The sequence below is a fragment of the Notolabrus celidotus genome, chromosome 10 (assembly GCF_009762535.1).
Source record: "Notolabrus celidotus isolate fNotCel1 chromosome 10, fNotCel1.pri, whole genome shotgun sequence".
NCBI classification, from domain to species: domain Eukaryota; kingdom Metazoa; phylum Chordata; class Actinopteri; order Labriformes; family Labridae; genus Notolabrus; species Notolabrus celidotus.
In genome coordinates this window covers 30982699-31008076 of record NC_048281.1, presented here as the reverse complement: position 1 = coordinate 31008076, position 25378 = coordinate 30982699, and the positions used below count along the sequence as shown (strand labels likewise).

Genomic DNA, 25378 nt, shown 5'->3' with positions numbered 1-25378 from the left:
CCCTGCACTGGATGTTATGATGAAAAAAATAAAATCAAACTTAATATACTCAGGCTCAAAATAACTCAAGAAAAACAGATTTTTTTTGTAAAAACATCCCCAGTCTTGGAAACTGGATTTTCCAAGGAACATTTGAAGGCAGCACAAGTTGTTGTTATACTGGCATGACCTGGCATTTGGCTTTAGTTCAGGCAAATCCATTCATCCCACCTGACTATTATATCGAAACACAATAGCCTTCATAAAATAGAATATATTTGTCTCTCAAAAATACAGTTGGCTTGAATTTAATAAAAATCTCAACAAAAAAGGAAGCAGAATAAATCATATTTTTGAGAAGATACAAGGTAGAAATAGTATTCGTTAATTTGAATCACTGTATGCTGTTTTAGAGGCGTATTTTTCACCTATAAATAAAACAATCCAGCTTGTTGTCAGGGGAGAAAGTAGGGCAAACAACAGCTGATAACATCTCCTCAGTCATTCTCACCAGACAGCGCTACCAGCTGTGATGTTTTCAGACAATCCCACTGCAGGTCTGCACAAAGTCTTCACACTGCGTTCATATCCTGGTGACATCGTGAAGGACGGCCTGCTGTGTCTGGACTTGAACATTTAATAAAAAAGAAACGCAGATTATAGCTGCTCTTTGCACCTGAAGAACACTGACATTTACAGGATCCCCTTGTGTAACATTTGAAAAGTAAAGATCAGAAGCTACAGATAAAAAAAAAAAAAAGAAGAGGCTGAGCTCAATGAATAAATCATTTCCCCTGGGTGATGTGCGGCTCATTTATCACGTGCAGCTGGTGATGTGTTCAGGGAAAATACAGAGGTTAATTAGGTGGACAGTTGCTATTTTAATCACCTTCTTGGTAGTATTAATGTAATTACTGAAAGGCACCCAGAGGGAAATGTAGGCAGCAGAGAACAATCTCATCAACACAGGTACATTTTTTTATTTCAAAGAATATTATAAGTTTGCTCTGTTACAAAAGCACTTTTTAAAATCCTGGATAAAGGAACTTCTCCTGGAGTATTTTAAATATACAGAATTTTACATAACCAGCTGATTCAGAGACTGTTACTCGCTAGAAGTCGCGTCTGTGTCATTCTTTGCTTGTACAGAGAAACAAGGCATCCAGTGGTAAATAAATGTTTACAAAGCTAAGGTGCAATGTCACTGACAAAACCAGGTATCTTACATCTAATATACAATGCCCTTAGTCTGAGGCGTGAAAGGAAATATAGACAGTTCAGACTAAAAATTAGGACTACAGAGCGACAGGACTACGGGTTCTAATCTCTGAGCTGCTCAGTAATTATCATCCCAAAAAGTGAAGACAAACCAACAGGAAGTTAAAACATGATTTCACACTCCTCTTTCTACAAAAGATTCTTCAAACAGCAGCTAACCATTTCTGACATTTCTGTTTCATGTACATTTTCGCCTGGACGATCAAAAAGTAAAAGCAGAAGCAGAGTAAGAATAATAATTACACAATCTCCAAACATGTAAATTACACATGTATAATGTCTCAATATATATATAAATCAAAGTACAGGCAATGTCATTGACAAGTTGGAAATAAAGTTTAGACGTGAGAAATCTCAGAATCGTGCATTTGCATAAAGCATAGACTCTAAACATTTTCAGATGAGCAGAAGTTTTCCCCACGCGTGAGGAAGAAGAAGAAGAGGAGGCAAGAAGGTACTTTGTCCGTCAGATTCGTGAACACGCAGAGAGAGATCACAACAACTATTTCTCCTGTTGACCTAAAATCTGATGAGAAAATTGCAATGACGAAGAAACCTTTTATCTGTAAGCCCTCAAACACATACGTACGTTATACACACACACATACGTAAAAAGAAAGAAACACACACTTATGTCCTCTTAAATATCTCAAATGCAACCACAGAATGCATTACAAGGCAGTGAGTTTATGGAAAAGAGAGAGTCTTGAACCATTCACACAAAAAATTACTGTCAACAGATTTGTTAGTTGAAAACGTAGTTTGTACTTCGGTTGTTTGGATCAAAGAGCAGCTACAGTGATGGATGCTGGTGAGGAAGAAAGAAAGAAACAAACAAACGAACGTGGAGCTCCTGCCTTTTTCAATATCTGCACGTTTGCTTCTGTTCCTGGAGCGAGCACCTAAGCCCCATCCCCCCCTCGAATTCAATAAGCGCCGGCTTTTGCAGAAACACGAGCTCCCTCTCACCAATCCTGTGAAGTCACTTAGAAACTTAAAAATAAGATGGCTGTTAGAATTAAAACGTGGAGGTCATGTTCACATTAATGCAGATTCATCTGGAGATCCTGTTTAAGGGTTGATTCAAGTCAACACAAAAGAATCCTCTGTGTGTCTGCAAAGGCTGCCATTCACAAGCTGATTGAGCAGCTCCTCCTAACAGATCTGCATTGTTTTTATTATTCTGGTACGTTCTGAAAGTTAACATCAGCTGCAGGTTGTCTATATGCAGGTATGGTTTAGCAGTGTTTTCACACATGCACCTCAAAGAGAAGACATGCTCCAGCTGACTTAACCAGCTGTGCAAAGGCTATTACACACTATTCATTTCTATTGAACTTGCAGCTCTGCTTTTGTGCCCGTGATATTACAATGATTAGAATATGAGGGCTGGGGGCGCTGGTGGCCTAGCGGTCTAATCGCCCCACATACAGAGGCTACAGTCCTCGTCGCAGGGGTCGCTGGTTCGACTCCAGACCGGTCGACCATTTCCTGCATGTCTTCCCCCATTCTCTTCTCCCCATACTTCCTGTCTCTCTTCAGCTGTCCTATGGAATACAGGCAAAAAGCCCCAAAAATATAACTTTAGAATATGAGGACTGAAAGGATAAGTGCAGTTCTTAGGGCCAATGAAGGCTCATTCCTTAAGATCTGGAACCCTTCAGATTTCAAACATACACTGTTGAAAGGCAAGTACCCTTCAGAGTGGATGAAAACAGTTCCTAGAACTACAGAGATGACGCATCCAACATCACTTTCCAGCATTCTTCATGGATGGGAGTTGGAGGACGACTTATTATGTGCTACTACTTGTTGTTTTTCTCTCTCTGCTTTTTGTCTGTTTGTTTCTTTTGTCTTTGCTAATCTTCCTTTTTTACATGTGTCATGTTTTTTGAGTCAAAGGTCTGTTATTATTATAATTTAATTAAGTGGGGGTGACAGTACAAATCTTTGTCTGAAAATCTGCTTTGTACACAGAATGAGTCTTTCATTTTGTTGTTTTGTTCTGAAAATAATAAAATAATAAAAACATGTATTTAAAAAAAAGAATATGAGAGCTGCAAAAACTCTCTCAGTGTTGTAGATAAAGCCTCAGCACTGCAGCTGCTTTGCCATTTCACCACACGGCTGATGTAGTCAAGGTGAAGACTGAGAAAAGGACGCATCACTGTCACATTTATCTGCATTACTGCGAACACAGCCTGAGCCTCTGCTCTCATCTCACAGGAGGATGTGTTTCTGGATTATTTAAAGGGAATAGGTGTGTGGGGGGGAAGCTTTGTGTTGACCTGGGGGATTGCAAAATGTTGATTTCTTCAGAGTCAGGCATCGACTGCTTGGTATGTGGTCCTGTCTTGGTGGTGCAAACCCAACTCTTCCTCTGTGATGTGTTTGAAGACCGGTGCTGCGTTCACTGTCAGCCAGGACAGACAGGAGATCATTCCTGGCAGATCCTGATGTTCAGCCTCACATACAGCTGAGGACATGCACACAGAGACAGAGTCCTGACTCCGATGAACTTACAGTCCTGCGTTACACACATACCTCAGTTCATCTTCATGTGGTGTGTTCAATACAGCTTATCAGGCACAAAAAATGGCTTCAGGAATGTTCCCAAGCAACAACAACACACACACACACAGAAACACTCACGCAAGGTTAGCCGAATGAACACACCACAGAAGTATGAAACATCTGATGTCTGTGATCATCTCAGGTCTGCAGGCAGAGGGAGTTTTACAGCAGAGGCTGCTGATAATATGCCGCCTGCTGCTGTTGAGGAGCCTGGTGAGGGGGAGCGGAGACGGGGTAGGAGACAGGGGGCATGTTGGCGTTGTGATAGGCCGACATGTCCATGGCCACGCCCGCCTGGTGTGGATAGGGAGCTCCAGGTGCCGGGTTCATGTACTGAGCGTTCATGCCAGTGCTGGGGAAGAAAATACAAAGTGAGACTTAAACTGAGGAGGAGTGAAAATTCTGAGGGTTATTGGCATGCAGAGAAGAACATCCTGTTCAATATATTTCAAGATGGAACTCCATGTTCTGCTACATCTCTGAGGGGATCATTAATGTTAAGATATCAAAGATGAAAAACAAGGGAAATCAAACATCCATACAATGAAACACCACTGACAGTATTTTACCCTCACAGCAAACTGATAACTACCCTACACGTCCTGCTTGTTTCCACCAATGATCTGAGGCAAAGAGGAGTCACATGACCAGACTCTCTTCAGTCTTCAGAGTGTGGTGTGAAGTCTTACCTCATGTAGGGAGGCTGAGCAGCATGGGTGTTGGGCGGGGCGGAGACGTTGGGGGGCAGCGACTGCAGAGGTCCGGGCTGGTCGCTGGGCAGATTGTAGGACTGTGCAGGAGGAACCTGGGGCATCCCTGGAGGAAGGTAGGGGGCACCTGCTTGGCCATGGTAGCCCTGAGAAGGAGAGGAGGAGGAGGAGGTTGAGTTTTGCACCAATCAAAACCATCACAACTATGGAATGCTGTTATTGCAACTTATGTCTTAAATGTAATATAAACAAAGGGAGGCACCGCTGTTCTGGCTGTCTGTAAAGTACTACAGCAGCTAGAACACAGTGTCATAGATGACCTGACCTGCTGGGATAAATATCATCTAAAGCCCCTTTCACACTTAAACTGCACTCCTGAAAATGTCCTGACATTACCCAGGAACGCTGCATGTGTGGATGCAAACAGCTGAATTGTTCACAGAGACTTTATCCGGACGTTCTTCTGCCAGCACCTAAAGCTGAACTCCACAGCAGTGTGAAAGAGCAACTTTGCTGCTCTTTTCGTGGCATTTTTCAGGCAATTCAGAGCTCCTGATCATTTCTAGGAACTTTCAGGAGTTGTGAAAAAAAAAATGTGAAAGAGGCACAGATGTGAGAATGTAGCAGGTTACAGTCTGGAACATTTACAGCTCATGATGATGACGTTCACGTTGAGCGGAGCCTCACTCCTTTTACTCTTCACTGTTCACCTCAGGTGTCAGCATAACATGTTTTTTTGTTGCCTCCGAGTTGTGGAAATGTTCTTCTGCATGCTGTAGTGACAGAAACAACCACTATAGGCTTTTTTCAACCAGAGGAACTTTACCCCGGAACTACATGCGTCTCAACCGGTGGACCCAGGGTCTAAATTTAGTTCAGGGGCAGCTAATCCCCCCCCCTGAAAAGCCCCTGCTAGGGGTGGTAGTACTTTTAAAAGGTCCCGGGACTTTCAGGGGGCATGGCCTGCAATGCTGAACGTGTCTGATTGGTAGATTAACTGCAGTGTGTTTATTCCGCCCACCGTCCGCAATAACATCACACACATCTGTGATTCACTTGATTTCTCTTTCTTTCATTAGTTTTTATTTGTTCTCTCTTCTTTTGTATGTGTGTGTACTTTTCAAAAGAAGAAGCTGTGATTCTCTTGATTTAGCAGCTTGTAACAGTAGTCTTCTCTCAGCCCACCGTGAAAGCGTCTCTCCCGGTGTTACGGTTTTAAAAGCGACCCTGTAAACTGTTACAGAATACTTGCTAACCCCAGACCTAAACCAAACACAGTATTCTGAGTCGAGAGAGTGCATTTCTGTCATAGATGATCTCTGTGGTCCAGAAAATATGAGGGCCTGAATGTCCTGAAAAGATCAAGTAAATTTCAGGCGCTCATGTTCACTGGACTTGTAATTCAGTGAGTTCTGACTAATGACCAAACCATTTCAGTTTACTAGAACTACTGTGGATCTTTATTGAGCAGGTTTGAGCTCTTGGTCAAATGCAGCAGCACTGCAGAGTTTCTGGGCAGTTTGTGCACTCCAAATCTTTCCCATAACTGAAAATATAGATTGCAGATGACCTAGCCTACAGACATAACAGTGCTATAAATCTAGACATCTAAGTTTCTAACAACTTGAAGATATATTCCCTTCAGCTAAAAGTGAAAATTACCTCACTCTCTGAACAATACAGAAAGCAGACACCAAAGTTCTAAAGACTTTAATTGTGTGAGAATGTCCTACAATTTCTTCAGACGGTTCATATCATCTGTTTGTGTCGCCTGCTGAGCTTTGCAGCACTAATAAAAGGGAAGTCTATCACTGAATGTTTGGCCTTTAGAAACTGTCTTGTGAGTGGGAGTCAGATACAGAGTGTGAGATACAAACCACCCGCTCCATGTTGGACTGAATAAAGTGCAGACTGTTCCAGTTAGTCAGGTAGTGTTGCTGCATTTTAATCACACCTTTTCAAAGATATACACAAAGACATGCATATCACACCAGCGCTTATGGAAGGTTATATCAGTTTGAAGTAGTTTCAGGATCAGTAATCCTATTGTTCTAATTGTAGGTGTTATTTTAAGTTTTATTATGATTTATAATGTTGTTGTTGCAGGTGCAAGAATAACCTGGTAGAGAGTTAAGCGGTCCTCTGCAGAACAAAAGGAGCAAAAACAAATAAATAAATAGATAAATAGATAAATGGAGCAGCACTCTGGTGTGGGCCTGCCCAGTGAAGTGGACATTTTTCTGTGTCTCTGGGGAGAGACAGCGACATCAATCATTACACAGAAAACAGCCTCTGCCAAGAAAAGGATGCAGCCTCCAGCTCTCCGGGGAGGCAAAAAAGGCTGACTGAATGTCAAGCTTTCTGGACGAGTATAAAAAGAAGCTAAATCAACTCTTTTTCTGCCTCGATGTAACACTCAAGTCGAGGATCTGAGGAATACAATGTGACATCAGCAGCGAGGTGGAGTAGTGTGGCTGCTCCTCCATATTAGTACGACTTGAAATACAAAAACATCCACAGAATCAATGGATCAATACAAAACAGTGACAGAGTCGACTGACCGTAGGTGGGCTCTGAGGTAGTTAACATACAGTTTGTCAACACACACCTCATTAACTCAGAACATCTCTGCTCTCAAATATTTATGAACTGTGAACCGACCTCTGACTGAATCTCTCTTAAACTATGTATGAGTTAGCGCTGCTTTTATTGACTCGGCATGCAAATAAAAGAGGAGGACAGAACACCGAGAAGAGTCCTCCATGATTGATTATAGGTTTCTCTTGCATATATTCATAGTCAGAGGAGAATTCATTAGTTCATCAACCTTATTTCAAAGTCTTGTGCATAAGTGGCCCGACAATAATGTCCAGATTTGATGTTCATTCAAAAATGATCAGTCATGGGTAGGGATGGGTACCTTTCACATTTGAACCAATACGGTACCGATACCTGGTACCTGGGAATCGGTACCGGTACTCAACGGTACCAATTTTCGGTACTTTTGCGTGTTTATGTGGTAATAAATGTTAATTTGTTTAATAATAAAATCTCAATTTTTTTTTTATTTAACATATTTATTTCATTAAACATGAAATGAACAGAAACAGGATTATATAGGTGATTAGATATATTAGCTGACACGTGCTCGTGGCGTCTAATTGCTCTTTCGGGAGTTTATCAATGAACACACATGAACGCCTGCAGAGAGGAAAAAGTCAGTTCTCCATCTCTTTATAATAACATGACACACGACTTACTTGTTGGGCATTCACGCACACAAGAACGCTTATAAACAGGGCAGGTAGTCAGAGCAAGAGAGTTCGTCTCAACCATAGACTGTAAATAAAAACTAAACTTTAATCCACCTGCAGTTCTGCCTCGCGGTCAGTGCGCGCGCCCGTCAGCTGCAGGCTCCGTTTGGCGCGCTCCCGCGCAGATGCAGAGAGCAGAGACGTCCACCCGATCAGTCTCTGACTTTATTACAGGGCGAAAGTATAAAAAAATCGCCTATACTTCAACTCCCTCACAGTCACAAGGATTCGTCTAGGTACCGAAACATGGTACCGTTTGATTTTACATGAAACGGTACTCGGTAGTACCGACGGAATTCGGTCGGTACCTATAAAAGTACCGAATTCGGTATCCATCCCTAGTCATGGGGCGCTGGTGGCCTAGCGATCTAAGCGCCCCACATACAGAGGCGACAGTCCTCGTCGCAGGGGTCGCTGGTTCGATTCCCGGCCGGTGAACCATCTCCTGCATGTCTTCCCCCGCTCTCTACTCCCCACATTTCCTGTCTCTCTTAAGCTGTCCTATGAAATAAAAATATGTCTTTAGAAAAAGAAATAAATAAATGATCATCCATGCATGATTCCTGAGGTACATAATGTAACTCTAGATCCAAATCCACATGTTTATTCCTTTTTTTCATCCATCCATTATCTTGACCGCTTATCCTGTTTCAAAGTCACAGGGGGGCTGGAGCCTATCCCAGCTGACTTCGGGCGGAAGGCAGGGTACACCCTGGACAGGTCGCCAAACATGGCGAGATAGACAACGATTCACGCACACACACACTCACACCTACGGGCAATTAAGAGTGATCAATTAACCTGGTGAGCATGTTTTTGGACTGTGGGAGGAAGCTGGAGTACCCGGAGAGAACCCACGCATGCACAGGGAGAACATGGAAACTCCACACAGAAAGGCACCTGTCTGATGGGGACTCGAACCAGCAACCTTTTCGCTGTAGGGCAACAGCGCTACCCACTGCACCACCGTGCAGCCCTCCTTTTTTTGCAATGCAAGATAAATTGCCTCAACGTTTAAGTTTCTTTCTGATATTATATGCTTATGTATGAAGCTAGTTTGATAAATGACGATTATAGAGTCGGGTGCGACATCAGTCCTGGGACGCTACTAGCCAGGTCACTTCTGTGCATGCTTTATACTATTTCAGTGCATGTGTAGGTCGATGTTTGGAAACAACACATCAAACAAAGTCTGATTAAATGAGCTGTCCTCTGAGAATTGAGTCTTTAAAAGTTAAATGACGATGTGGATGAGGTGGGCACCCCTGTAATTGTTCTGTACTTTGTCTTGTGTTCTTTCATTTGGTTTGCCCTTCTTCTTTGTGATTGATAAACTGACTGCCTGATTGATTTTGGGGTGTGTATGTATTACTTCCCAATGATGCTAAGCTACGTTAAGAAAAGGTTTCACTATCAAGTATAAAGAGGATTTTAAAGGGGGACGTTTTCTGACCTGCATGGCTGGAGCTGAGCCGGCTGGTCCGTACTGTGTCTGCATCTTAGAGTAGTTCGAGTAGAAAGGAGCCTCGTTCATGAGTTTGGTGTAAAGCTCCAGAGCCTCCAGAACTTTGACATTCAGCTCTGACATCTCTGAGTGTTCCCTGAAACACAGAAAGACAAGAGTATTTTCATATTCTCACTCCATTACTCTCTTATTCTTACACTTCATATCACCTGAGATAGATGTAGATAATCTCACACCGAGCTAGACCTCTAGATAACGTACCTGTCAATCTCCTCCAGCTTCTCATCAATCATGGGGTTCATCTGTCCACATGCACCTGTGCAGACATTCAGAGAGGGACGAGACAGTAACAGAGTTAGGAGACAAAAGTGTCGCCGCAGCAGTCGTGACTGGCGGAGAGACTAGATTTAAACCAGCATTAAAGTTTTTACCCTCCAGCTGGATCAGCTCCGGGGAGTCTGGAGCAGGATCTGCAGGATCTGCATTCTGTAGCAGTGCCAAAGTTCTGTCCATCTTCGCCTGCAGAGAATATTCAAACACGTTCAGTATGATAGTTTCATTGAGAGAGGAGGGTTTAGTTATTAAAAGTGTGTGTGCAAAGGAAACCCAGTACCTCGTCAATAAAAACAGGCTCAGGCTCAACTTTAGTTTCCAGGCTCGACTCTTCAGAACTGCTCGTCTTTTCAATATAAGCCACTGTGGAGAAAAGGTTCAATTAGCACTTCTAGAACCACCTTTCTCATGTTTAAATCTAAATAATGATCCCTTAGGTTGGGACTCTTTCACAAAAGTACAAAATGTATCCCAGAATAAGAGAGAGCCAAATGCAGACCTGGCTCGGGCTCAGCATTCAGATTGGTTGTGACAAAGTTGGAGGGGAAAAGGCCGACTCCTCTGTGGTTCTCTCCTTTCCACCAGTTTGGATCGCTGTAAATAGAAATCATGAAAGGAGAGTAAACATTTAGACATGAGCTTCTGAGAGCGAGCCATACTGAGTGAGCAGCTGACTGCTTCAGAGCCATCAGAGCCTTCACAGCATCAAAAGGTTGGATTAAATGAAAATGAAATCTGTGCTCAGAGTGTCTGCAGAAGTCAGCTGCTGATTGAGTTACACAGAGCTCCCTTTAGGAATTAAAGTCTTAAAATGTGTATTTTACTTTATTCAAACTTCAGATTTACACAAATCTCCAGCATTTGGACCAAATTCAGACTCTGAATCTAATGTGTGTCTTAATAGATAACACAAGCTTAAACTTTGTACTCTACAGCTGAGTGGCTGTTTGAGATTTGGTGATCTAAGAGCAGGAATTAGAAATGATGCATCATTAAGAAGGTTATATCCCTCCATACTTGCTACACACCAGCTCTGATGAACTGCATCTCTTAATATGCATGAGCAAATATTGGGAAAAACTGAGCTGAGCTGAGCACACAGGCATGAGTAAACAAATCCTCTATCACAATTCTGTGTGGATATTCACCATCGAGTCACACTCCTGGATGCTGGGCACATTATAGGCCGGGTCTATTACACAGCTGTGGTTTTTGTGCATATAGATGTGTCATATATGAGGTGCGATCACTAAGATCTAAAGTGTCTGAAGGGAAAGCTGAAATTAGTCATGATCAGAAGTGTTGGGATAGATCACCTGTCATCCAGCACCAGGATAAGTTCTCCAGCTTTGAAGGTCAGTTCATTATCCTCTGCCGCCTCGAAGTCATACAGCGATCGCACCTTCCGGGCCTCCTGCCCCCCTCCGTTAGTATAAGTCGGGGGGTCAGAGGTCACAGCTAGGGGCCGTGTCTCTGCCTGCTGCTTCTGCTCCTGCAGGGACATCTCGATGGCTGCAAGGGGGGAAGGTTTGGAGAGCATTTTAGAGACCACAAGAAAGCCTTTGAGCTTGTGATATAACCAATAATCAATTTAAAAGATTGAAGATTATACAGCTTTTTCCTCTAATTGGTGCTCTAACCTGATATCAAAAGGTAAAATATCTGTGCAGAGCATCATGCTAAAAAAGATGACATGTCTAAATGATTGTAAAACTGTGAATCTGAGGGATGTCATCTCAATTTACCTTTAGCCAGGTTGTCATCATCTGATGTTTTAGTCACAGCCGGCGTGCTGACCTTTGTTGTGGACCCCTGTGGTCAATACAGAGAGGAAAGGTTACGCATGTGTGTGTGTGTGTGTGTGTGTGTGTGTGTGTGTGTGTGTGTGTGTGTGTGTGTGTGTGTGTGTGTAATCTGTTCATACATAAGAGAGTGAGAGTACAGCAGATAAGCCTCCCATTGAAAACACATTTTAGATGACTTTAATGCCACCTGCTGTTCGTATTTGGTACTACAGGCTGATGAGCGAGGAGGCTGTATTTTTCAACCCTCTACACATCTGTCTCATTAACTTCTGTCTAAGGAGAGCAGGCAGTGAGTTCAGAGTGGATAACACAGGTCAACAAGAGGTTGGCGAAGGAGCCTAACAACTCTTCACAATCAAAAACTCAGCAGTAGATGATCTAATGCTGAACACAGGCACTTTGTGAGTATTATAAAGGCTTCTCTGAAGTCTATTCTCTATGTGAAGCACACCACAACTCAAACATATGAGGAACATTAACAGGCTGCAGGGTTCAAGCTGTCGTTTAATGAGAGCTCTCTGGCTAATGGTTAAAATTGCACCAGGTTGCAAGTAAGAAACAAGAGTGTAGAATAGACTTCTTCTAGTTAAAAGTGTGCTCAGTGAATAAGTGAAACAGCGCTTAGATGTATGTTTTTTAAAATATGTTATTTTCTGTTTTTTCTTCCCGATCTGTATTTCTTTTCTTCTTGTTTTTGAATATTGTTCCAGACACATTTCTGTCTTATGTTATTTTGTTACATATTACTTTACCTGCTGCGGTTAATTTACTGATTACATCTTTAATCTTAAAAGTCTACCATTAAGATTAAACCAGAGAAACCTCTCAGATCTGTGGATGCAGCTCTGCTGGACGAATCAAGATCAGTCTACGACCTTAGCTGCTTTTAAATCCTCGCTCAAAACCTTTTTTATAGAAGAAGGCCATTCTAAACCTCTAAATCAGGGGTGTCAAACATGTGGCCCGCGGGCTAAAACCGGCCCACCAGAGGTGCCAATCCGGCCCGCGGAACGACTTTGCAAAGTCAGTGGAGAAGACATTAACTGCAATTTTTCAATAAAAGTAACTACTATTTTAGATTTGTCCTCTGGGGGTCACATAAAATCAGAGTGCTGATGGAGCGCACCTGAACGGCACTTTTTTCCTCAAAGTGAGAAAATAGATGACTTGCTGATTGCATAATCCGGTTGAGATTCATTAAGACTTTTTAGAGCACTATAAGATGATCCACTTACTACTAGCACTAGCACTACACCCCTGCATACAACACTGTCCAGCAAGACAACTGTTCATGCTGGAGCTGAGGGGTCCAGAATAATCAACTTTACCTTAGTAAAGTAAAGTAAATCTTAGGATAATCTGTTCTTTTGCAGTGAACATCACACTCTGTGTCAGGTGAATGTGTAACCTGTGTGTTTGGTGTGTTCCAGGGCTTAAAGAGTAAAATATTTGGCCCAACTGTGAGACTAATCATGGCAAAAAATACAACAGCCGTTTTTGTAGAAAGACAGTTCATTAAATGTGAACATTTACAGAATGTACTTGTACTTTTTTGCACTAAAACAAAGTGAAACATTTAGAGTTCTCGTTATTTATAGGTTATTATGTTATGACTTTACTGGTCCGGCCCACATCAGATCAACTTGGGCTGTATGTGGCCCCTGAACTGAAATGAGTTTGACGCCCCTGCTCTAAATCATGGCTACTTTTTTTTCAGGATGGCCAAGCGGTCTAAGGCGCCAGACTCAAGGTATCAAACCTTCCTGTGTAAGGGACTTCTGGTCTCCGAATGGAGGCGTGGGTTGGAATCCCACTTCTGACAATGCTTTTGGGGCGGCAGTAGCTCAGTCCATAAGGACTTGACTTGAACCGAAGGGTCGCCGGTTCGAGTCCTAGTATGGACGAAGTTTGGCAAGTGGACTGGTGGCTGGAGAGGTGCTGGTTCACTTGCCTGGGCACTGCCAAGGTGCCCTTGAGCAAGTCACCAAACCCCCAACTGCTCTGGGTGCGCTGGTTGACGGCAGTATCCTCACTCTGACATCTCTCCCTAAGCATGTTCACTGCATGTGTGTGCATTTGTATGTATATACCAAAAAAAACTGTATGTGTAGCATGTCCAAAATAATAGCATGAGTGAAAAAATCGAATTTCCCCCCTGGGGATCAATAAAGTACCTTTCTTTCTTTCTTCTTTTCTGCAGTCTTTTTCATGTTTGTCCTGTTTTTATTTGCTTTGTATTTTTCTGCATTTTTTGTATCAGAGGAGCTAGTCCACCTCTTTTTCTGTACACATACACTACCAGTCAAAAGTTTGGACACACCTTCTCATTCAATGGTTTTTATTCATTTTAATTATTTTCAACATTGTAGATTAATACTGAAGACATCAAAACTATGAAATAATCTGGTTTGGTCATAATCTGGATTACAGCAGTAGTCAAATAGTGCTATCCATTGTGTACTAACCCTACCTCTGAAAAATACAACTGATGCTCTCAAACACATTAAGAAGGCAAGTCATTCTACAAATGAACTCTTGACAAGGCTCATGTTAATTAGAAACCATTCCAGGAGACCACTTCAGGAAGCAGACTGAGAGAATACCAAGAGTGTGCAAAGCTGTCATGAAGGAAAAAGGGGGCTACTTTACAGAATCTAAAATATAAAACATATTCTGCTTTGTTTAACACTTTTTTGTTCATTAAATAATTCCAAATATATTCTTTCATAGTTTTGATGTCTTTGGTGTTAATCTACAGTGTTTACAATAATTAAAATAAATACAAACCCTTGAAGGAGAAGGTGTTTCCAAACTTTTGACTGGTAGTGTACAGAACAGAACACCAGTATGGACCATAGACTGTAAAAAATATGGACGTAGTATCCGTGACGTCACCCATCTGTTTCTGAAGAGCTGTTTTGAGACCAATCGGCTGCGGCAGCCATATTGCTTCTGTCGAGCCAGTGTGACGTAAAGAGGCGGGCTTTGAGCCTCCTAGCCAACAGCTGCAGTGTTCCCGCAGGCAGCTGTGCCTCTCATTGGAAGACTGGTAATCTCAATATCTTCGAAATTGCCGAATTAGAAAAAAATTCACCCCCCTCACAGTGAGAGGACGTCGAGAAATGAGCTATTCAGACTACACTCATCTTTTGTACCAGGCTGTAAACATGTTTATTAATGCTGCAATGATCGTCTTTTCCCCATCCATGTGTATGTGACTTCCGGTACTTCCGGAGCCAGCCTCAAGCGGATCCTCGATGAACTGCAGCTTTTAACACTTCCGCATTGGCTCATATTCTTAGACCAGAGGTTGCCGCTTGGTATAGACTGGATGTGCATGCACACACACTGAAAGGGAAAAAGCTGCAGCCAGCATAATGCCTGTTTGTGTCAGACATGTGGAGACTTTCATTCTCTTTTAAACTGACACCAAAAAATCTGTTGAAGCTGTCATGAAGCTATAGACGACAGAAAATGCAACGTGAGAGGTACACAGCTGGGACGGGAACACTTGTCAGTTTCACACAGGCAGAGAGAGAACTACCCGCACGCTGTCAGCAGATGACATTAAGGTTCAGCATGAATGATAGCCGGAGATAAATAGGAGGACGGCTCACCACAGCTTGACTCACGCTACCTGCTGCTGCTGTTTGCTCGTCAGCTGATAGAGATTAAATGTCATACCTGCTGCCTCATATGCCACCTGCTCCCCATTAGCATAACAGAATATGCAGCCTATCACTAAAGCTGCATGGAGCACAGCCAGCGACAGGAAGGTGAGGGGGAGACAGGAAGTAACATCCAGGAGATTATGGATCATTACTATGAAAGCTGCAGGAATAAATTCAACCATTTCTACCTTTTTATAGAGCGGGAGGAAGTGAATAACAAGAGCAGATCAACACTGTCAGAGAGGAATCCAATTAAGTCATTATTAATGAGGCTGGAGCTGGAGGCAGATTTAATGGGGACTTTATCGCTGAGCTGTTGTTCTGGTTTGCATTTTTTTCCCCAAGTCCCATATGTTGGATTAAGTGATCACTGAGAGTATTCTACAAAGGGGCACCAGAGAGTGTGCTCAAACTAACACTCAGCCTCCCAGGGGAAGTATACTCCAGGGTGCAGGAAAGGAGGCATCAGCTGACTGTCAACACTTGGAGAGAACAGGAACAAAGCAGATTTCATCCTGGCCAAGTGGATCAACTCTTTACCCCTGCAAGGAGAAGGCATGGAAGTGTGCCACTCAAGTCCACAAAGCAGCACATGTGGACTTAAGCATGGTTTATACTTCTGCATCGACTTACGTTGGCCTTTTCCGATGCAGAAGCCTACTCACATAGTCTGACGTGCACCTCCTCCAAAATGTTACTACACATTGAATTGATGTGGACTGCAGGGCCAGTGATTGGTCCACTTGGCAGCATTGTATTTCCTGCGTTTGCAACAACAATCAGCCTTACATTACATCTCCACATTCAGCTGCCAAACATCATAAAAATGTAGTGAATTTTAAAAAGTATCTTTTTTAATCACATTTAGAGGAATATTTGTGATCTTCTTCAAATTTAATCTTGTTGTGAAAAATATATATTAAGTTCAAATCACTTTTAAATCAAAATGCTAAATATATAAATATAAATATTAAATGTTGAATCTAAATGTTAAATATAAATATAAATGTTTAAACTAAAAGTTTATTAAAAATGTTAAATATAATCTAAATGTTAAATATAAATGTTGATTGTTAAATATAAATATTAAATCTGCATGTTTAAATATAAATATAAAAGTTAAATATAAATGTTAAATATAAATGTTAAATATAAATCTAGATGTTAAATGTAAAATATAAATGTTAAATATAAATCGAAATGTTAAATGTAAAATCTCAATGTTGACTGTTAAATCTTAATGTTAAATCTAAATGTTGATTGTTAAATCTAAATGTTAAATGTTAAATTTAAATGTAAAATATTTAATCTAAATATAAATGTAAATGTTGATTGTTATATCTAAATGTTAAATCTAAATGTTAAATATAAATCTAGATGTTTAATGTAAAATCTAAATGTTAAATATAAATCAAAATGTTAAATGTTAAATCTAAATGTTGACTATTAAATCTTAATGTAAAATCTAAATGTTGAATGTTAAATCTAAATGTTGATTGTTAAATCTAAATGTTAAATGTTAAATCTAAATGTAAAATGGTTAATCTAAATGTTAAATGTTAAATGTACTTGTAAAATGTAAAAACTAAATGTTAAATGTTTAATCTAAATGTTGATTGTTAAATCTAAATGTTCAATGTTAAATCTAAATGTAAAATGGTTAATCTAAATCTAAAATCTAAAATCTAAAAGTTAAATGTAAAATGTTAAATCTAAAAGTTAAATGTTTAATCTAAATGTTAAATGTTTAATCTTAATGTAAAATGTTAATTCTAAATCTCAATGTTAAATGTTGCTCTGCAATATTTAGCTAAAATGCAAATTCTCACTGCTGCCCAGCAGAAATACCAAAATAAAAGCTTCATAAAGACAGACACGTTCCCAGTTAATTTACCACGCTAAACTTAATTTAACATTTCAAAGAGGATGCATGATGATGCATTAATATTAGGCAACAAAAAACAGGAATTTGCCTTGAAATATTGGCTTGAAATAAGAGAGACAGACTCAGACTGTCCCACATGTAGAGCAGCAGAACTCTCCATAAACAGATCCAGACCCAGAGACCCAGAGACCTCAGGTAGCACCGATGTAGGTCAGCCTCTTTATGACACCCTGAGAGCAAAGTCCTCCTCGACTCATTGACACATTTAATGCTGTTATTATGTAACTAATCACACGGACTCCACGCAAAGGAGGAACGAGAAGCAGCTCTGTCAACAATGATTAAAAACCCGGTCCTGATCCTGGGACACATGAACACATAACCAGAGCATCATGGGAAATATGTGAGGAGGAAATTCCACTGTAAGGCTGTGGGCATATAAACACAGACAGACAACCCCACCCGACCTGAACTTTCACACAGGCTACACAGTGGGAAACCACAGCTGTTAAAATGGGCACAGACACACACACACACACACGTTTTGTGACTGTGGTCTGAAACTATATTTAGGGGGAGAAACCAGCAAAGAGAAAGAGAACTGTTCACACTTTACAACACTCAAAACATGAAGTCTCAGTCGTACGGTTACATTTGCAACAGCCCCTGAAGCAAGAATAAACTTAACTTGGAGTTCCTTTTTCTAACAGAACATCATGGTAAAAGTGGGACACATGATAAGTTAAGAAGAAGTGGACACTCATTTGTTTGACCTAACTGGTGTTTACATCACTATGTTGATGTTTCTAAGTTATTCTGACCCATTTAAGTGTACTCACTTTCTATTCAGGGTACTTTGAGCGTATCAGGACTGAACAAGGAAAATATGTTGAAGAAATCAGAGTCAAATAAAGTGAATTTCAGTGTATACACAGTAAGATTGTTTTTTTATTCTTTCTAAGAAATGAAAAACATTCAGAGGAGGCTGCAGCTGAAAGACGTTGATGTTTAAGAGACATAGAATATATCCATTTTGTGAGGGAGTTTAAACCTTTTTGCTCGTTCGGTTTCAGCTGGAGATCTCTGGTATCAGTTATCGGTCTGGGGTTTTTTTTGAGGTTAGTCTCTCATCTCTCTCTCTCTCTTCATCTCCCTCTATCCCTCTCTCCAACATCAGTCTCAGCAGATGTCTGTCTAACATGAGTCTGGTTCTGCTCAAGGTTAAAAGGAAGTTTGTCCTCGCCACTGTAACTTGCTTTGTTAATAATTTAACAGAGCACGGTCTAGACCTGCTCTGGTTTTAAAAGCGTCCTGACATAACGTTTGTTGTGATTTGGCGCTATACAAATAAAGGTTGATTGATTGATTGATTTCGGATTCTAGGAAGTGAAGGAGGAGGTGCAAGTTGAGACGGTCCATTGCATGTCTGATCCAACATCTTCCAATCTTTGTTCATGTGGCTCCTTTGTGTCACTAATTCAATTCTTTATGTTTCTGAGCATCTTGGGGTTAAATAAAACTTATTGGTTTAATCTTTTTAAAAAGCAAACTTAAAGCCCGACCTTTTTAGTCTCACTTTTAACTGAGTTTTATTCTCATAACAGTTTTATTTCACCTTACTTTATTTATTTATTTATCTATTCATCTATTTATTTATTTTCTAGTTCAAATTTTAGTCACTTTTTATTCATTTATTTTATTGTATGTATGTATTTAATTTATCTATTATCTAGTTCAAAATTGAGCCACTTATTTATTTTGTTTTATTTATTCATTTATTTATTTTAAGTATAGCATCTTTTTTTCTTTTAATGGTTTAATATTTTAGTGTTTTATTATCTAAGAAATGTATTTTATTTTGGTGAGTTTAATTTCCTGTGTTGAGTTTTAACATCTTATGTTACCTCCAATGTTTCCTCAGTTCGTTCAGCAACTTCTTTTTTAATTTTTAATTTATTTTATTTTTATTGTTATCATTATTATTGTTGCATATATTGTGTTCTTAACCTTAGGATTGTGGGGTGGGTTTGGAGTCAGGTTTGGGGTTAGGATTAGGATGGGGGGGTCTGTTTATTTTCATTTTTGTATACATCTTTCTTTTTTTAATGTATTCTATTTTAAGTTGTTTTATGTACAGCTCTTTGTGTTACAATGTCATTGTATGAAAAGTGCTTTATAAATAAAGTCTGATTGATTGAATGTCTAACACTTTTGTGTCGTCCCCTTTTTTTATTTCATACCTTTCTTTGTGTTTCCTGTTAAATTCAGATATTCATATTCTGTATTAAGTCAACATACCTGAGAGGACGGGGCGGGGAAGCTGATACCCTCCTCCTTCAGAGACTTGATGGTAGCACCAATCAGGCTGAGTTGTGGATCTTTCTGGAAATCTTCTGCCCACTCCACCATCAGAGCTTTCAGCTTTTCACACACCCTCGAGTGGGCCTGCAGACGACACACAAACAAACAGCTGTGATGTCAGAAAGTTGTCTCTTAAAGGTGACATATCACGCTTTTTTCATCAATATATATTGGTCTAAGAGGTCCCCAAAACATGTCTTTAAAGTTTATGCTCAAAAAAACACTTTGAAATCAGATTTTGGCATGCCTGAAAAGCCCTCTTCTTCAGTTCTCCTCAGAACACTCTGTTTTCTCTCTGACCACGCCCCCTCAGGAAGTGGATGTGCCTGGGCTCTCCAGCACGTTGATCTAATGTTTACATGTTGGCTGAATATACACGGCTGCTCAGAGATCACGTTACTTCAACCCTCTGAATCTGATCCAGAATCTGATCCTGATGGAGAGGCACCTGTAGCAGGACCTTTCTGAAGGATTGGTCACAGATTTAGTGTTTCTTGTTGTTTTATTTATCAGTATGTCGACGTGTGTCTTGGTACACAGCTACGAGCATGTAGCTATGTGGCTATGTTAACTAGCGCTAGCACTTATCCATGATAAATAAAAATTATCCACTAGATCTTCAAATCTGCAGATGTGGGGAGTAAAACCGACCTCTGCCAGAAAGGCAGCAGGACCTTTCTGAAGGATTGGTCACAGATTTAGTGTTTCTTGTTGTTTTATTTGTCAGTATGTCGACGTGTGTCTTGGTACACAGCTGCAGCTACGACATGTAGCTATGTAGCTATGCTAACTAGCGCTAGCACTTAACCATGATAAATAAAAATCATCCACTAGATCTTCAAATCTGCAGACGTGGGGAGTAAAACCGACCTTTGTGTTTATTAAGACAGCCTACAACTAGCATGCCTCCCTCCTAAGCTCCTTGTTAGCACACGTGTGCAGGTAATGAAAAACGGAGAAGTTGAGTTGTATTTTATACAGTCTATGGGCTGAACAAGCTCCGAGCTCTGACTCCGTGACAGACCGGATATTGTTGTGACGTAACAAAAACACGGAAGTCTGAAACGGCTCGTTTCACACACATTTACAGAAAGGTGGAGAAATCAGAACAGGGGCAGAATGGATTTTTTTCATTCTCGGGGGGTTTGTAGACATGCCAGGGAAACATATTTCAGGTAGAGAACCATTAAAAAGTCAATTTTGCATGATATGTCACCTTTAATGGCTGCTTGCCACAGGGTCAAAAAGATGAGTGTAAACGTGAGAATTAAACGGGTCAGGAGTTTACAAAGAGATGACAGACATGAGCGGTTACTCAAAGTAAAACAAGTTAACAAGCTAAACAAACAGAGAGGTTTGCATACCCTGCTCAGCACGGTCCGCACTTCACCGGCAAACTCTCTGGAGCAGATTTCGAGGTGGAATATTTTGCCACAGTTTGACACACAAGCACCCAGCAGCTGGAAGAGAGGAAGACTCATTGTTAATGCATCTAAACAAAGGAAGAGGTATCACATAAATCTGTTGTTGAACTTGATGATGAAGATTTGTTTAAACACTTTTAAAAACAGTAGACTTTGAATTATCTCTATGTGTGTATGCTGAGATCTAAATATAGACCAGACCATGTGACAGTATTTGTCCAGGATGACTCAGACAGAAACAGAATCAGCTCTCGCATTACTCAACAGAGTTCAGCCCTCCCTGTAACAGATCTTCTGTTTGACTTTATGGCTTCAACAATGGGAGTATTAAGTTGTTTACAGCCCAGCAACTGTCAGCGCATTAGTTAGCATTCCCGTCTCACACCTACAGAGAAGTGTTGAACACTCAAACGCATTCAACCTTCTTTTCTTTTTTTCCCATCTTTGAAATAGAATAGAGAAATTAGACAGATTAAAACTGTTTGTCTAATTAAAGTTATATTCTGCAGACAGATTCAGACAAACACTGTGTGGTTCTGCAGCTTTCTGTAACTTCTTTACACTTTCAGCAACAACATATGGATGAAGGATTGGGCCTTACAACGTGACATTTCAGGTTTTTAATCATCTTCATCTTGATTCATTTTGAACTCAGTTTTTGAAAAATGTTCAACATGTGAAGGAGTCACATTTTTTCTTTCTAGTTAGTCAGTCTTTGAGTCTGTGAAGCTTATCTGATAAACAACCTAATAATGTGTTTTCTGTTGTTGCTCAAATTTAACTCTTTTAGGTTTCTTGTTAGATAGATAGATAGATAGATAGATAGATAGATAGATAGATAGATAGATAGATAGATAGATAGATAGATAGATAGATAGATAGATAGATAGGTAGGTAGGTAGATAGATAGATACCTGCATCCCACAGTATAACAGATAGATAGATAGATAGATAGATAGATAGATAGATAGATAGATAGATAGATTATAAATAATAATAATAAATAAAATAAAATAAAAATAAAATAAAATAAAATAAAATAAAATAAAATAAAATAAAATATTATTATTAATTATTATTAATAATAATAATAACAATAATAATAGTAATGATAAGGTTATAATTTTAAAATAATAATAATATATAAGAATAATAATAATGATAACAATAATAACAATAATAATAATAGTAAGAATGATACAGTGAATATAAAATAAAATAAAATAAAATAAAATAAATAAATAAATAAAATACAATTCTGTAGTTTCTGTTGTCATTATTATATAAAAAGAGTAAGCACAGTTGTTTGACAATAAATGGCTTCACCCAACCACTAACCATGAGTGAATTTATTTTTTTCTCTTATCATTCATATTCTCTGAAAAATGACCCAAAAAAAAGACAAATTCTGCCAGGGTATGTAAACTTATGAGCACAACCTTATCTACAGTATGTAAACTTCTACACTTCTATCTTATGAAGCAATAATACGGTATGTTACTTTGAACGAGTGCATGTCATTACATCTGAAATGTCTGACATTGAATTTGGAGAATCCACTATGCAGAAAATAAATGGTTGTCTTTATTGATGCAGACTGTAACACAGATTTGTATGTTATGTTCTCATTGCTATCCCTAATCCTTCTCTAATTATTTATTATTGAACTGATTGATTTATTTGTATGAGCTCTGTTGTCTGTACCTCAGTACCATTGCAAAGTGGGTTCTCCCTCAGTGTGTTTTCTGAGGTTTTAAATAAATAAATAAAATGATGATGTTACACTTCAGATAAAGTATCACACTCACATTGAGGGCCTGCATGGCAACATGAGGCACTTTGTGGTTCACCCTCTTCATAATTGATCTCAAGCCGTCCTTTGGTCTGAAACAGAAGGAAACAAAAACAGATCAATGCTTGAACGATGAATTACTCGACAGCAAACATCTTCCTCCAGACATGCTCCTTGTAGACTATTTCAACGTTTAAGTCCTTACAAATGTACTTCACATAACTAAGAGTTATATCAAGTGAAACACTATTTTAAGCTTACCCATTGGGCGTCGTTCCAATCTTATCACAGATGTCCATAATGAGCCCCCAGTCATCTGTTGTGTTGTTTTCATTGGTTGCTTTTTCTGGAAATGAATCAGACAGGAACACAGACGGTGAGAAAGTACCTTCATCGGCACCATGGCTGCTTTTCTCATACGTCATGTGATCACACAGAGGGCTGAGCAGCCATGTTTCAGAGCTGGTTTATGTTGAAGTCGTCCAACCAGCTTACCTTTACATTAAAAGGTGTTTCAGTCAGGTCTGGAGTATTTAGTAACAAACCTACTACTGCATTCCTTTACAAGTCAGACTTTGTGAGGTGAAGTGTTTTAATCTTTAAGATGGGAATGGAGATGTTCTCTATGCCAGAGGATTTGACTCAGCATGTGATGTCAGCAGCAAATCACTCAATTACACATTTCCAACAAATAACAGAAGCAGTCATGACCGTCGTCCTGACTGCTTACTACTCCGAGTGAAAGTTAAGTGCAACAGTGCATGATTGTCTGTGGAGCATGAGAGGATGAGCACCGTGACCTGGACATTTGCATGAATTTTCAATAACATGTCTGTAGGTTAATTTTTACAACACAAATAAATAAGCTGGGCTGTTATAATTAGAGTTCTAGAAGCCGCAAAGAGGCTTTATAGGAGCTGGAAAATTAACATGATCAACCTTATGATTGTGCAATTGTTCTATTAATCTGCAAGGTAATTTCTCAATGTATTTTTTGATTAATGCAAAGTCAGAAAATGTTGAAGTGGCAGTTTTAAACAGCCAGCATTCTGTCCAAAAACCTTTAAGATAATCACACAACTTTAAGAGGACTCTAAAAAAACAACAAACTGTATTACTCAGTCTGATGTGTGCAAATTATGTGGGTGTAAGTGGTGTATGTATTTTGTCTCAAACTGTTGGTACAACAATCAGCCATAACATTATGACCACCTGCCTAATATTGTGTCCCTCCATCCAATCAGGTCCGGACCAAATCAGCCTGACTAGACATGGACTCCACTAGACCTCTGAGGGTGTGCTGTGGTATCTGGGACCAAGTCATTTACAGCAAATCCTTAAAGTCCTGGGAGTTGTGAGGTGGAGCTTCTATGGATCGTACTTGGTTGTCCAGCACAGCCCCCAGATGCTTGGTTAGATTGAGATCTGGGGAATTGAGTTAACACCTTGACCTTGTTGTCATGTTCTCCCTTGTTGTGTCTCTTGTAGGTGCTTTGAGAGTTGTGCAGGGGTCAGCATCGGCACCCTGACCAGTCTAAAAGGTATATGCAGCCCCATACACAACAATTTTTAGAAAGTTCTGACACCTTAGTTTCTATCAGAACCAGCGTTCATTTTTTCAGCAGTTTGAGCTCCTGTAGTTCTTCTGTTGGATGGAACATCACAGGTCAGCCTACACACCCTAACCCTGCAGTCATCAATAAGCCTTGGCCACTTATCACCTTGTCTCTGGTTCACCAGTTTTCCATCCTTGGACTACACTTGGTATAGGTACTTGTAAAAGAGGTGATGGTTTACTGGATGCCCCACTTGAGACCTCAATGAGAAAAATTACTAAAAAGGTGACAAACTTCCCAACATTAACCCCAGAAGAGAAACTGTCAGTTCTCCAGGGGGAAGGGTCAGCAGCTCCTCTGGCTGCTAAATATGTGTCTGCCTGTCACAGCCTGAGGGACGCACCATCCCATAATATCTGATTTTAAGTGAAGATTTTATGAGCATACCGGATCAAGTGAGGACATTGAGATATGCTGTATGGATGACACCATTGTTTATTAATGCGTATAAAACATGTAATCTATATAATACGTAGTGTAGCCTATATGATATGTAATGTGTGTGTATGAATCGTATGTGCTTTGGCAACAACATGTCTTTGTTCATGCCAATAAAGCAAATTGAATTGAATTGACTGAATCTAAACTGGTGATCCTAAAGGGCTGCAATCATCCCAGGTTGTCCGGTTAGAACACGAAATGTTACGCCCCATAAGAGCTGCAGTTCTGGAGATGCTTTGACCCTGTCGTCTAGCCATCACAGTTTAGTCCTCAGCAAACCCCAACACAGTCTCAGCAGATGTGTGTCAAACATGAGTCTGGTCCTGCTGGAGGTTTCTGCCTGTTAAAAGGAAGTTTGTCCTTGCCACTGTGACTTGCTAAATGCTGCAAAGTGCTCTGCTCATGGTGGATTAAGATGAGATCAGACTGAGTCCTGTCTGTAAGATGGGACTGGATCTTATCCTGTCTTGATGTTGGGTCTTTGTTAATAATAGAACATAGAGTACGGTCTAGACCTGCTCTGTTTTCAACATTTGTTGTCATTTGGCGGTTTGTAAATAAAGATTGATTGATTGAAAGTCACTCACAGTTATGACTGATGTATGTGTGTGTATGTGGGTGTGTGTAACGGGTTTTTGGACTCTAACTGTTGCTTTGTTATTGTTTATATATGTGATGAGATGTTATAACAAGGGAAATGTAATCACAATATTAGGGAACTCGAAATCTC

At 40.0% G+C, this 25378-nt stretch overlaps 1 protein-coding gene across 1 annotated transcript in view; it reads right to left on the bottom strand.

Annotated features, from left to right (window-relative positions):
- Nucleotides 1–934: 934 nt before the first annotated feature.
- stam2 (signal transducing adaptor molecule (SH3 domain and ITAM motif) 2) overlaps nucleotides 935–25378 on the bottom strand; it is a 25105-nt gene continuing 661 nt past the window's right edge. The window contains exons 2-14 of the mRNA XM_034694125.1: nucleotides 22853–22937; nucleotides 22608–22683; nucleotides 20740–20835; nucleotides 19313–19459; nucleotides 11399–11465; nucleotides 10970–11165; nucleotides 10153–10247; nucleotides 9934–10016; nucleotides 9752–9839; nucleotides 9582–9636; nucleotides 9309–9456; nucleotides 4521–4687; nucleotides 935–4183 (exon numbers count right to left, since the gene is read on the bottom strand). Coding sequence (XP_034550016.1) covers nucleotides 3994–4183; nucleotides 4521–4687; nucleotides 9309–9456; nucleotides 9582–9636; nucleotides 9752–9839; nucleotides 9934–10016; nucleotides 10153–10247; nucleotides 10970–11165; nucleotides 11399–11465; nucleotides 19313–19459; nucleotides 20740–20835; nucleotides 22608–22683; nucleotides 22853–22937 — 1493 coding nt within the window. The 3' untranslated portion in view covers nucleotides 935–3993. The remainder of the gene's footprint in view (nucleotides 4184–4520; nucleotides 4688–9308; nucleotides 9457–9581; nucleotides 9637–9751; nucleotides 9840–9933; nucleotides 10017–10152; nucleotides 10248–10969; nucleotides 11166–11398; nucleotides 11466–19312; nucleotides 19460–20739; nucleotides 20836–22607; nucleotides 22684–22852; nucleotides 22938–25378) is intronic.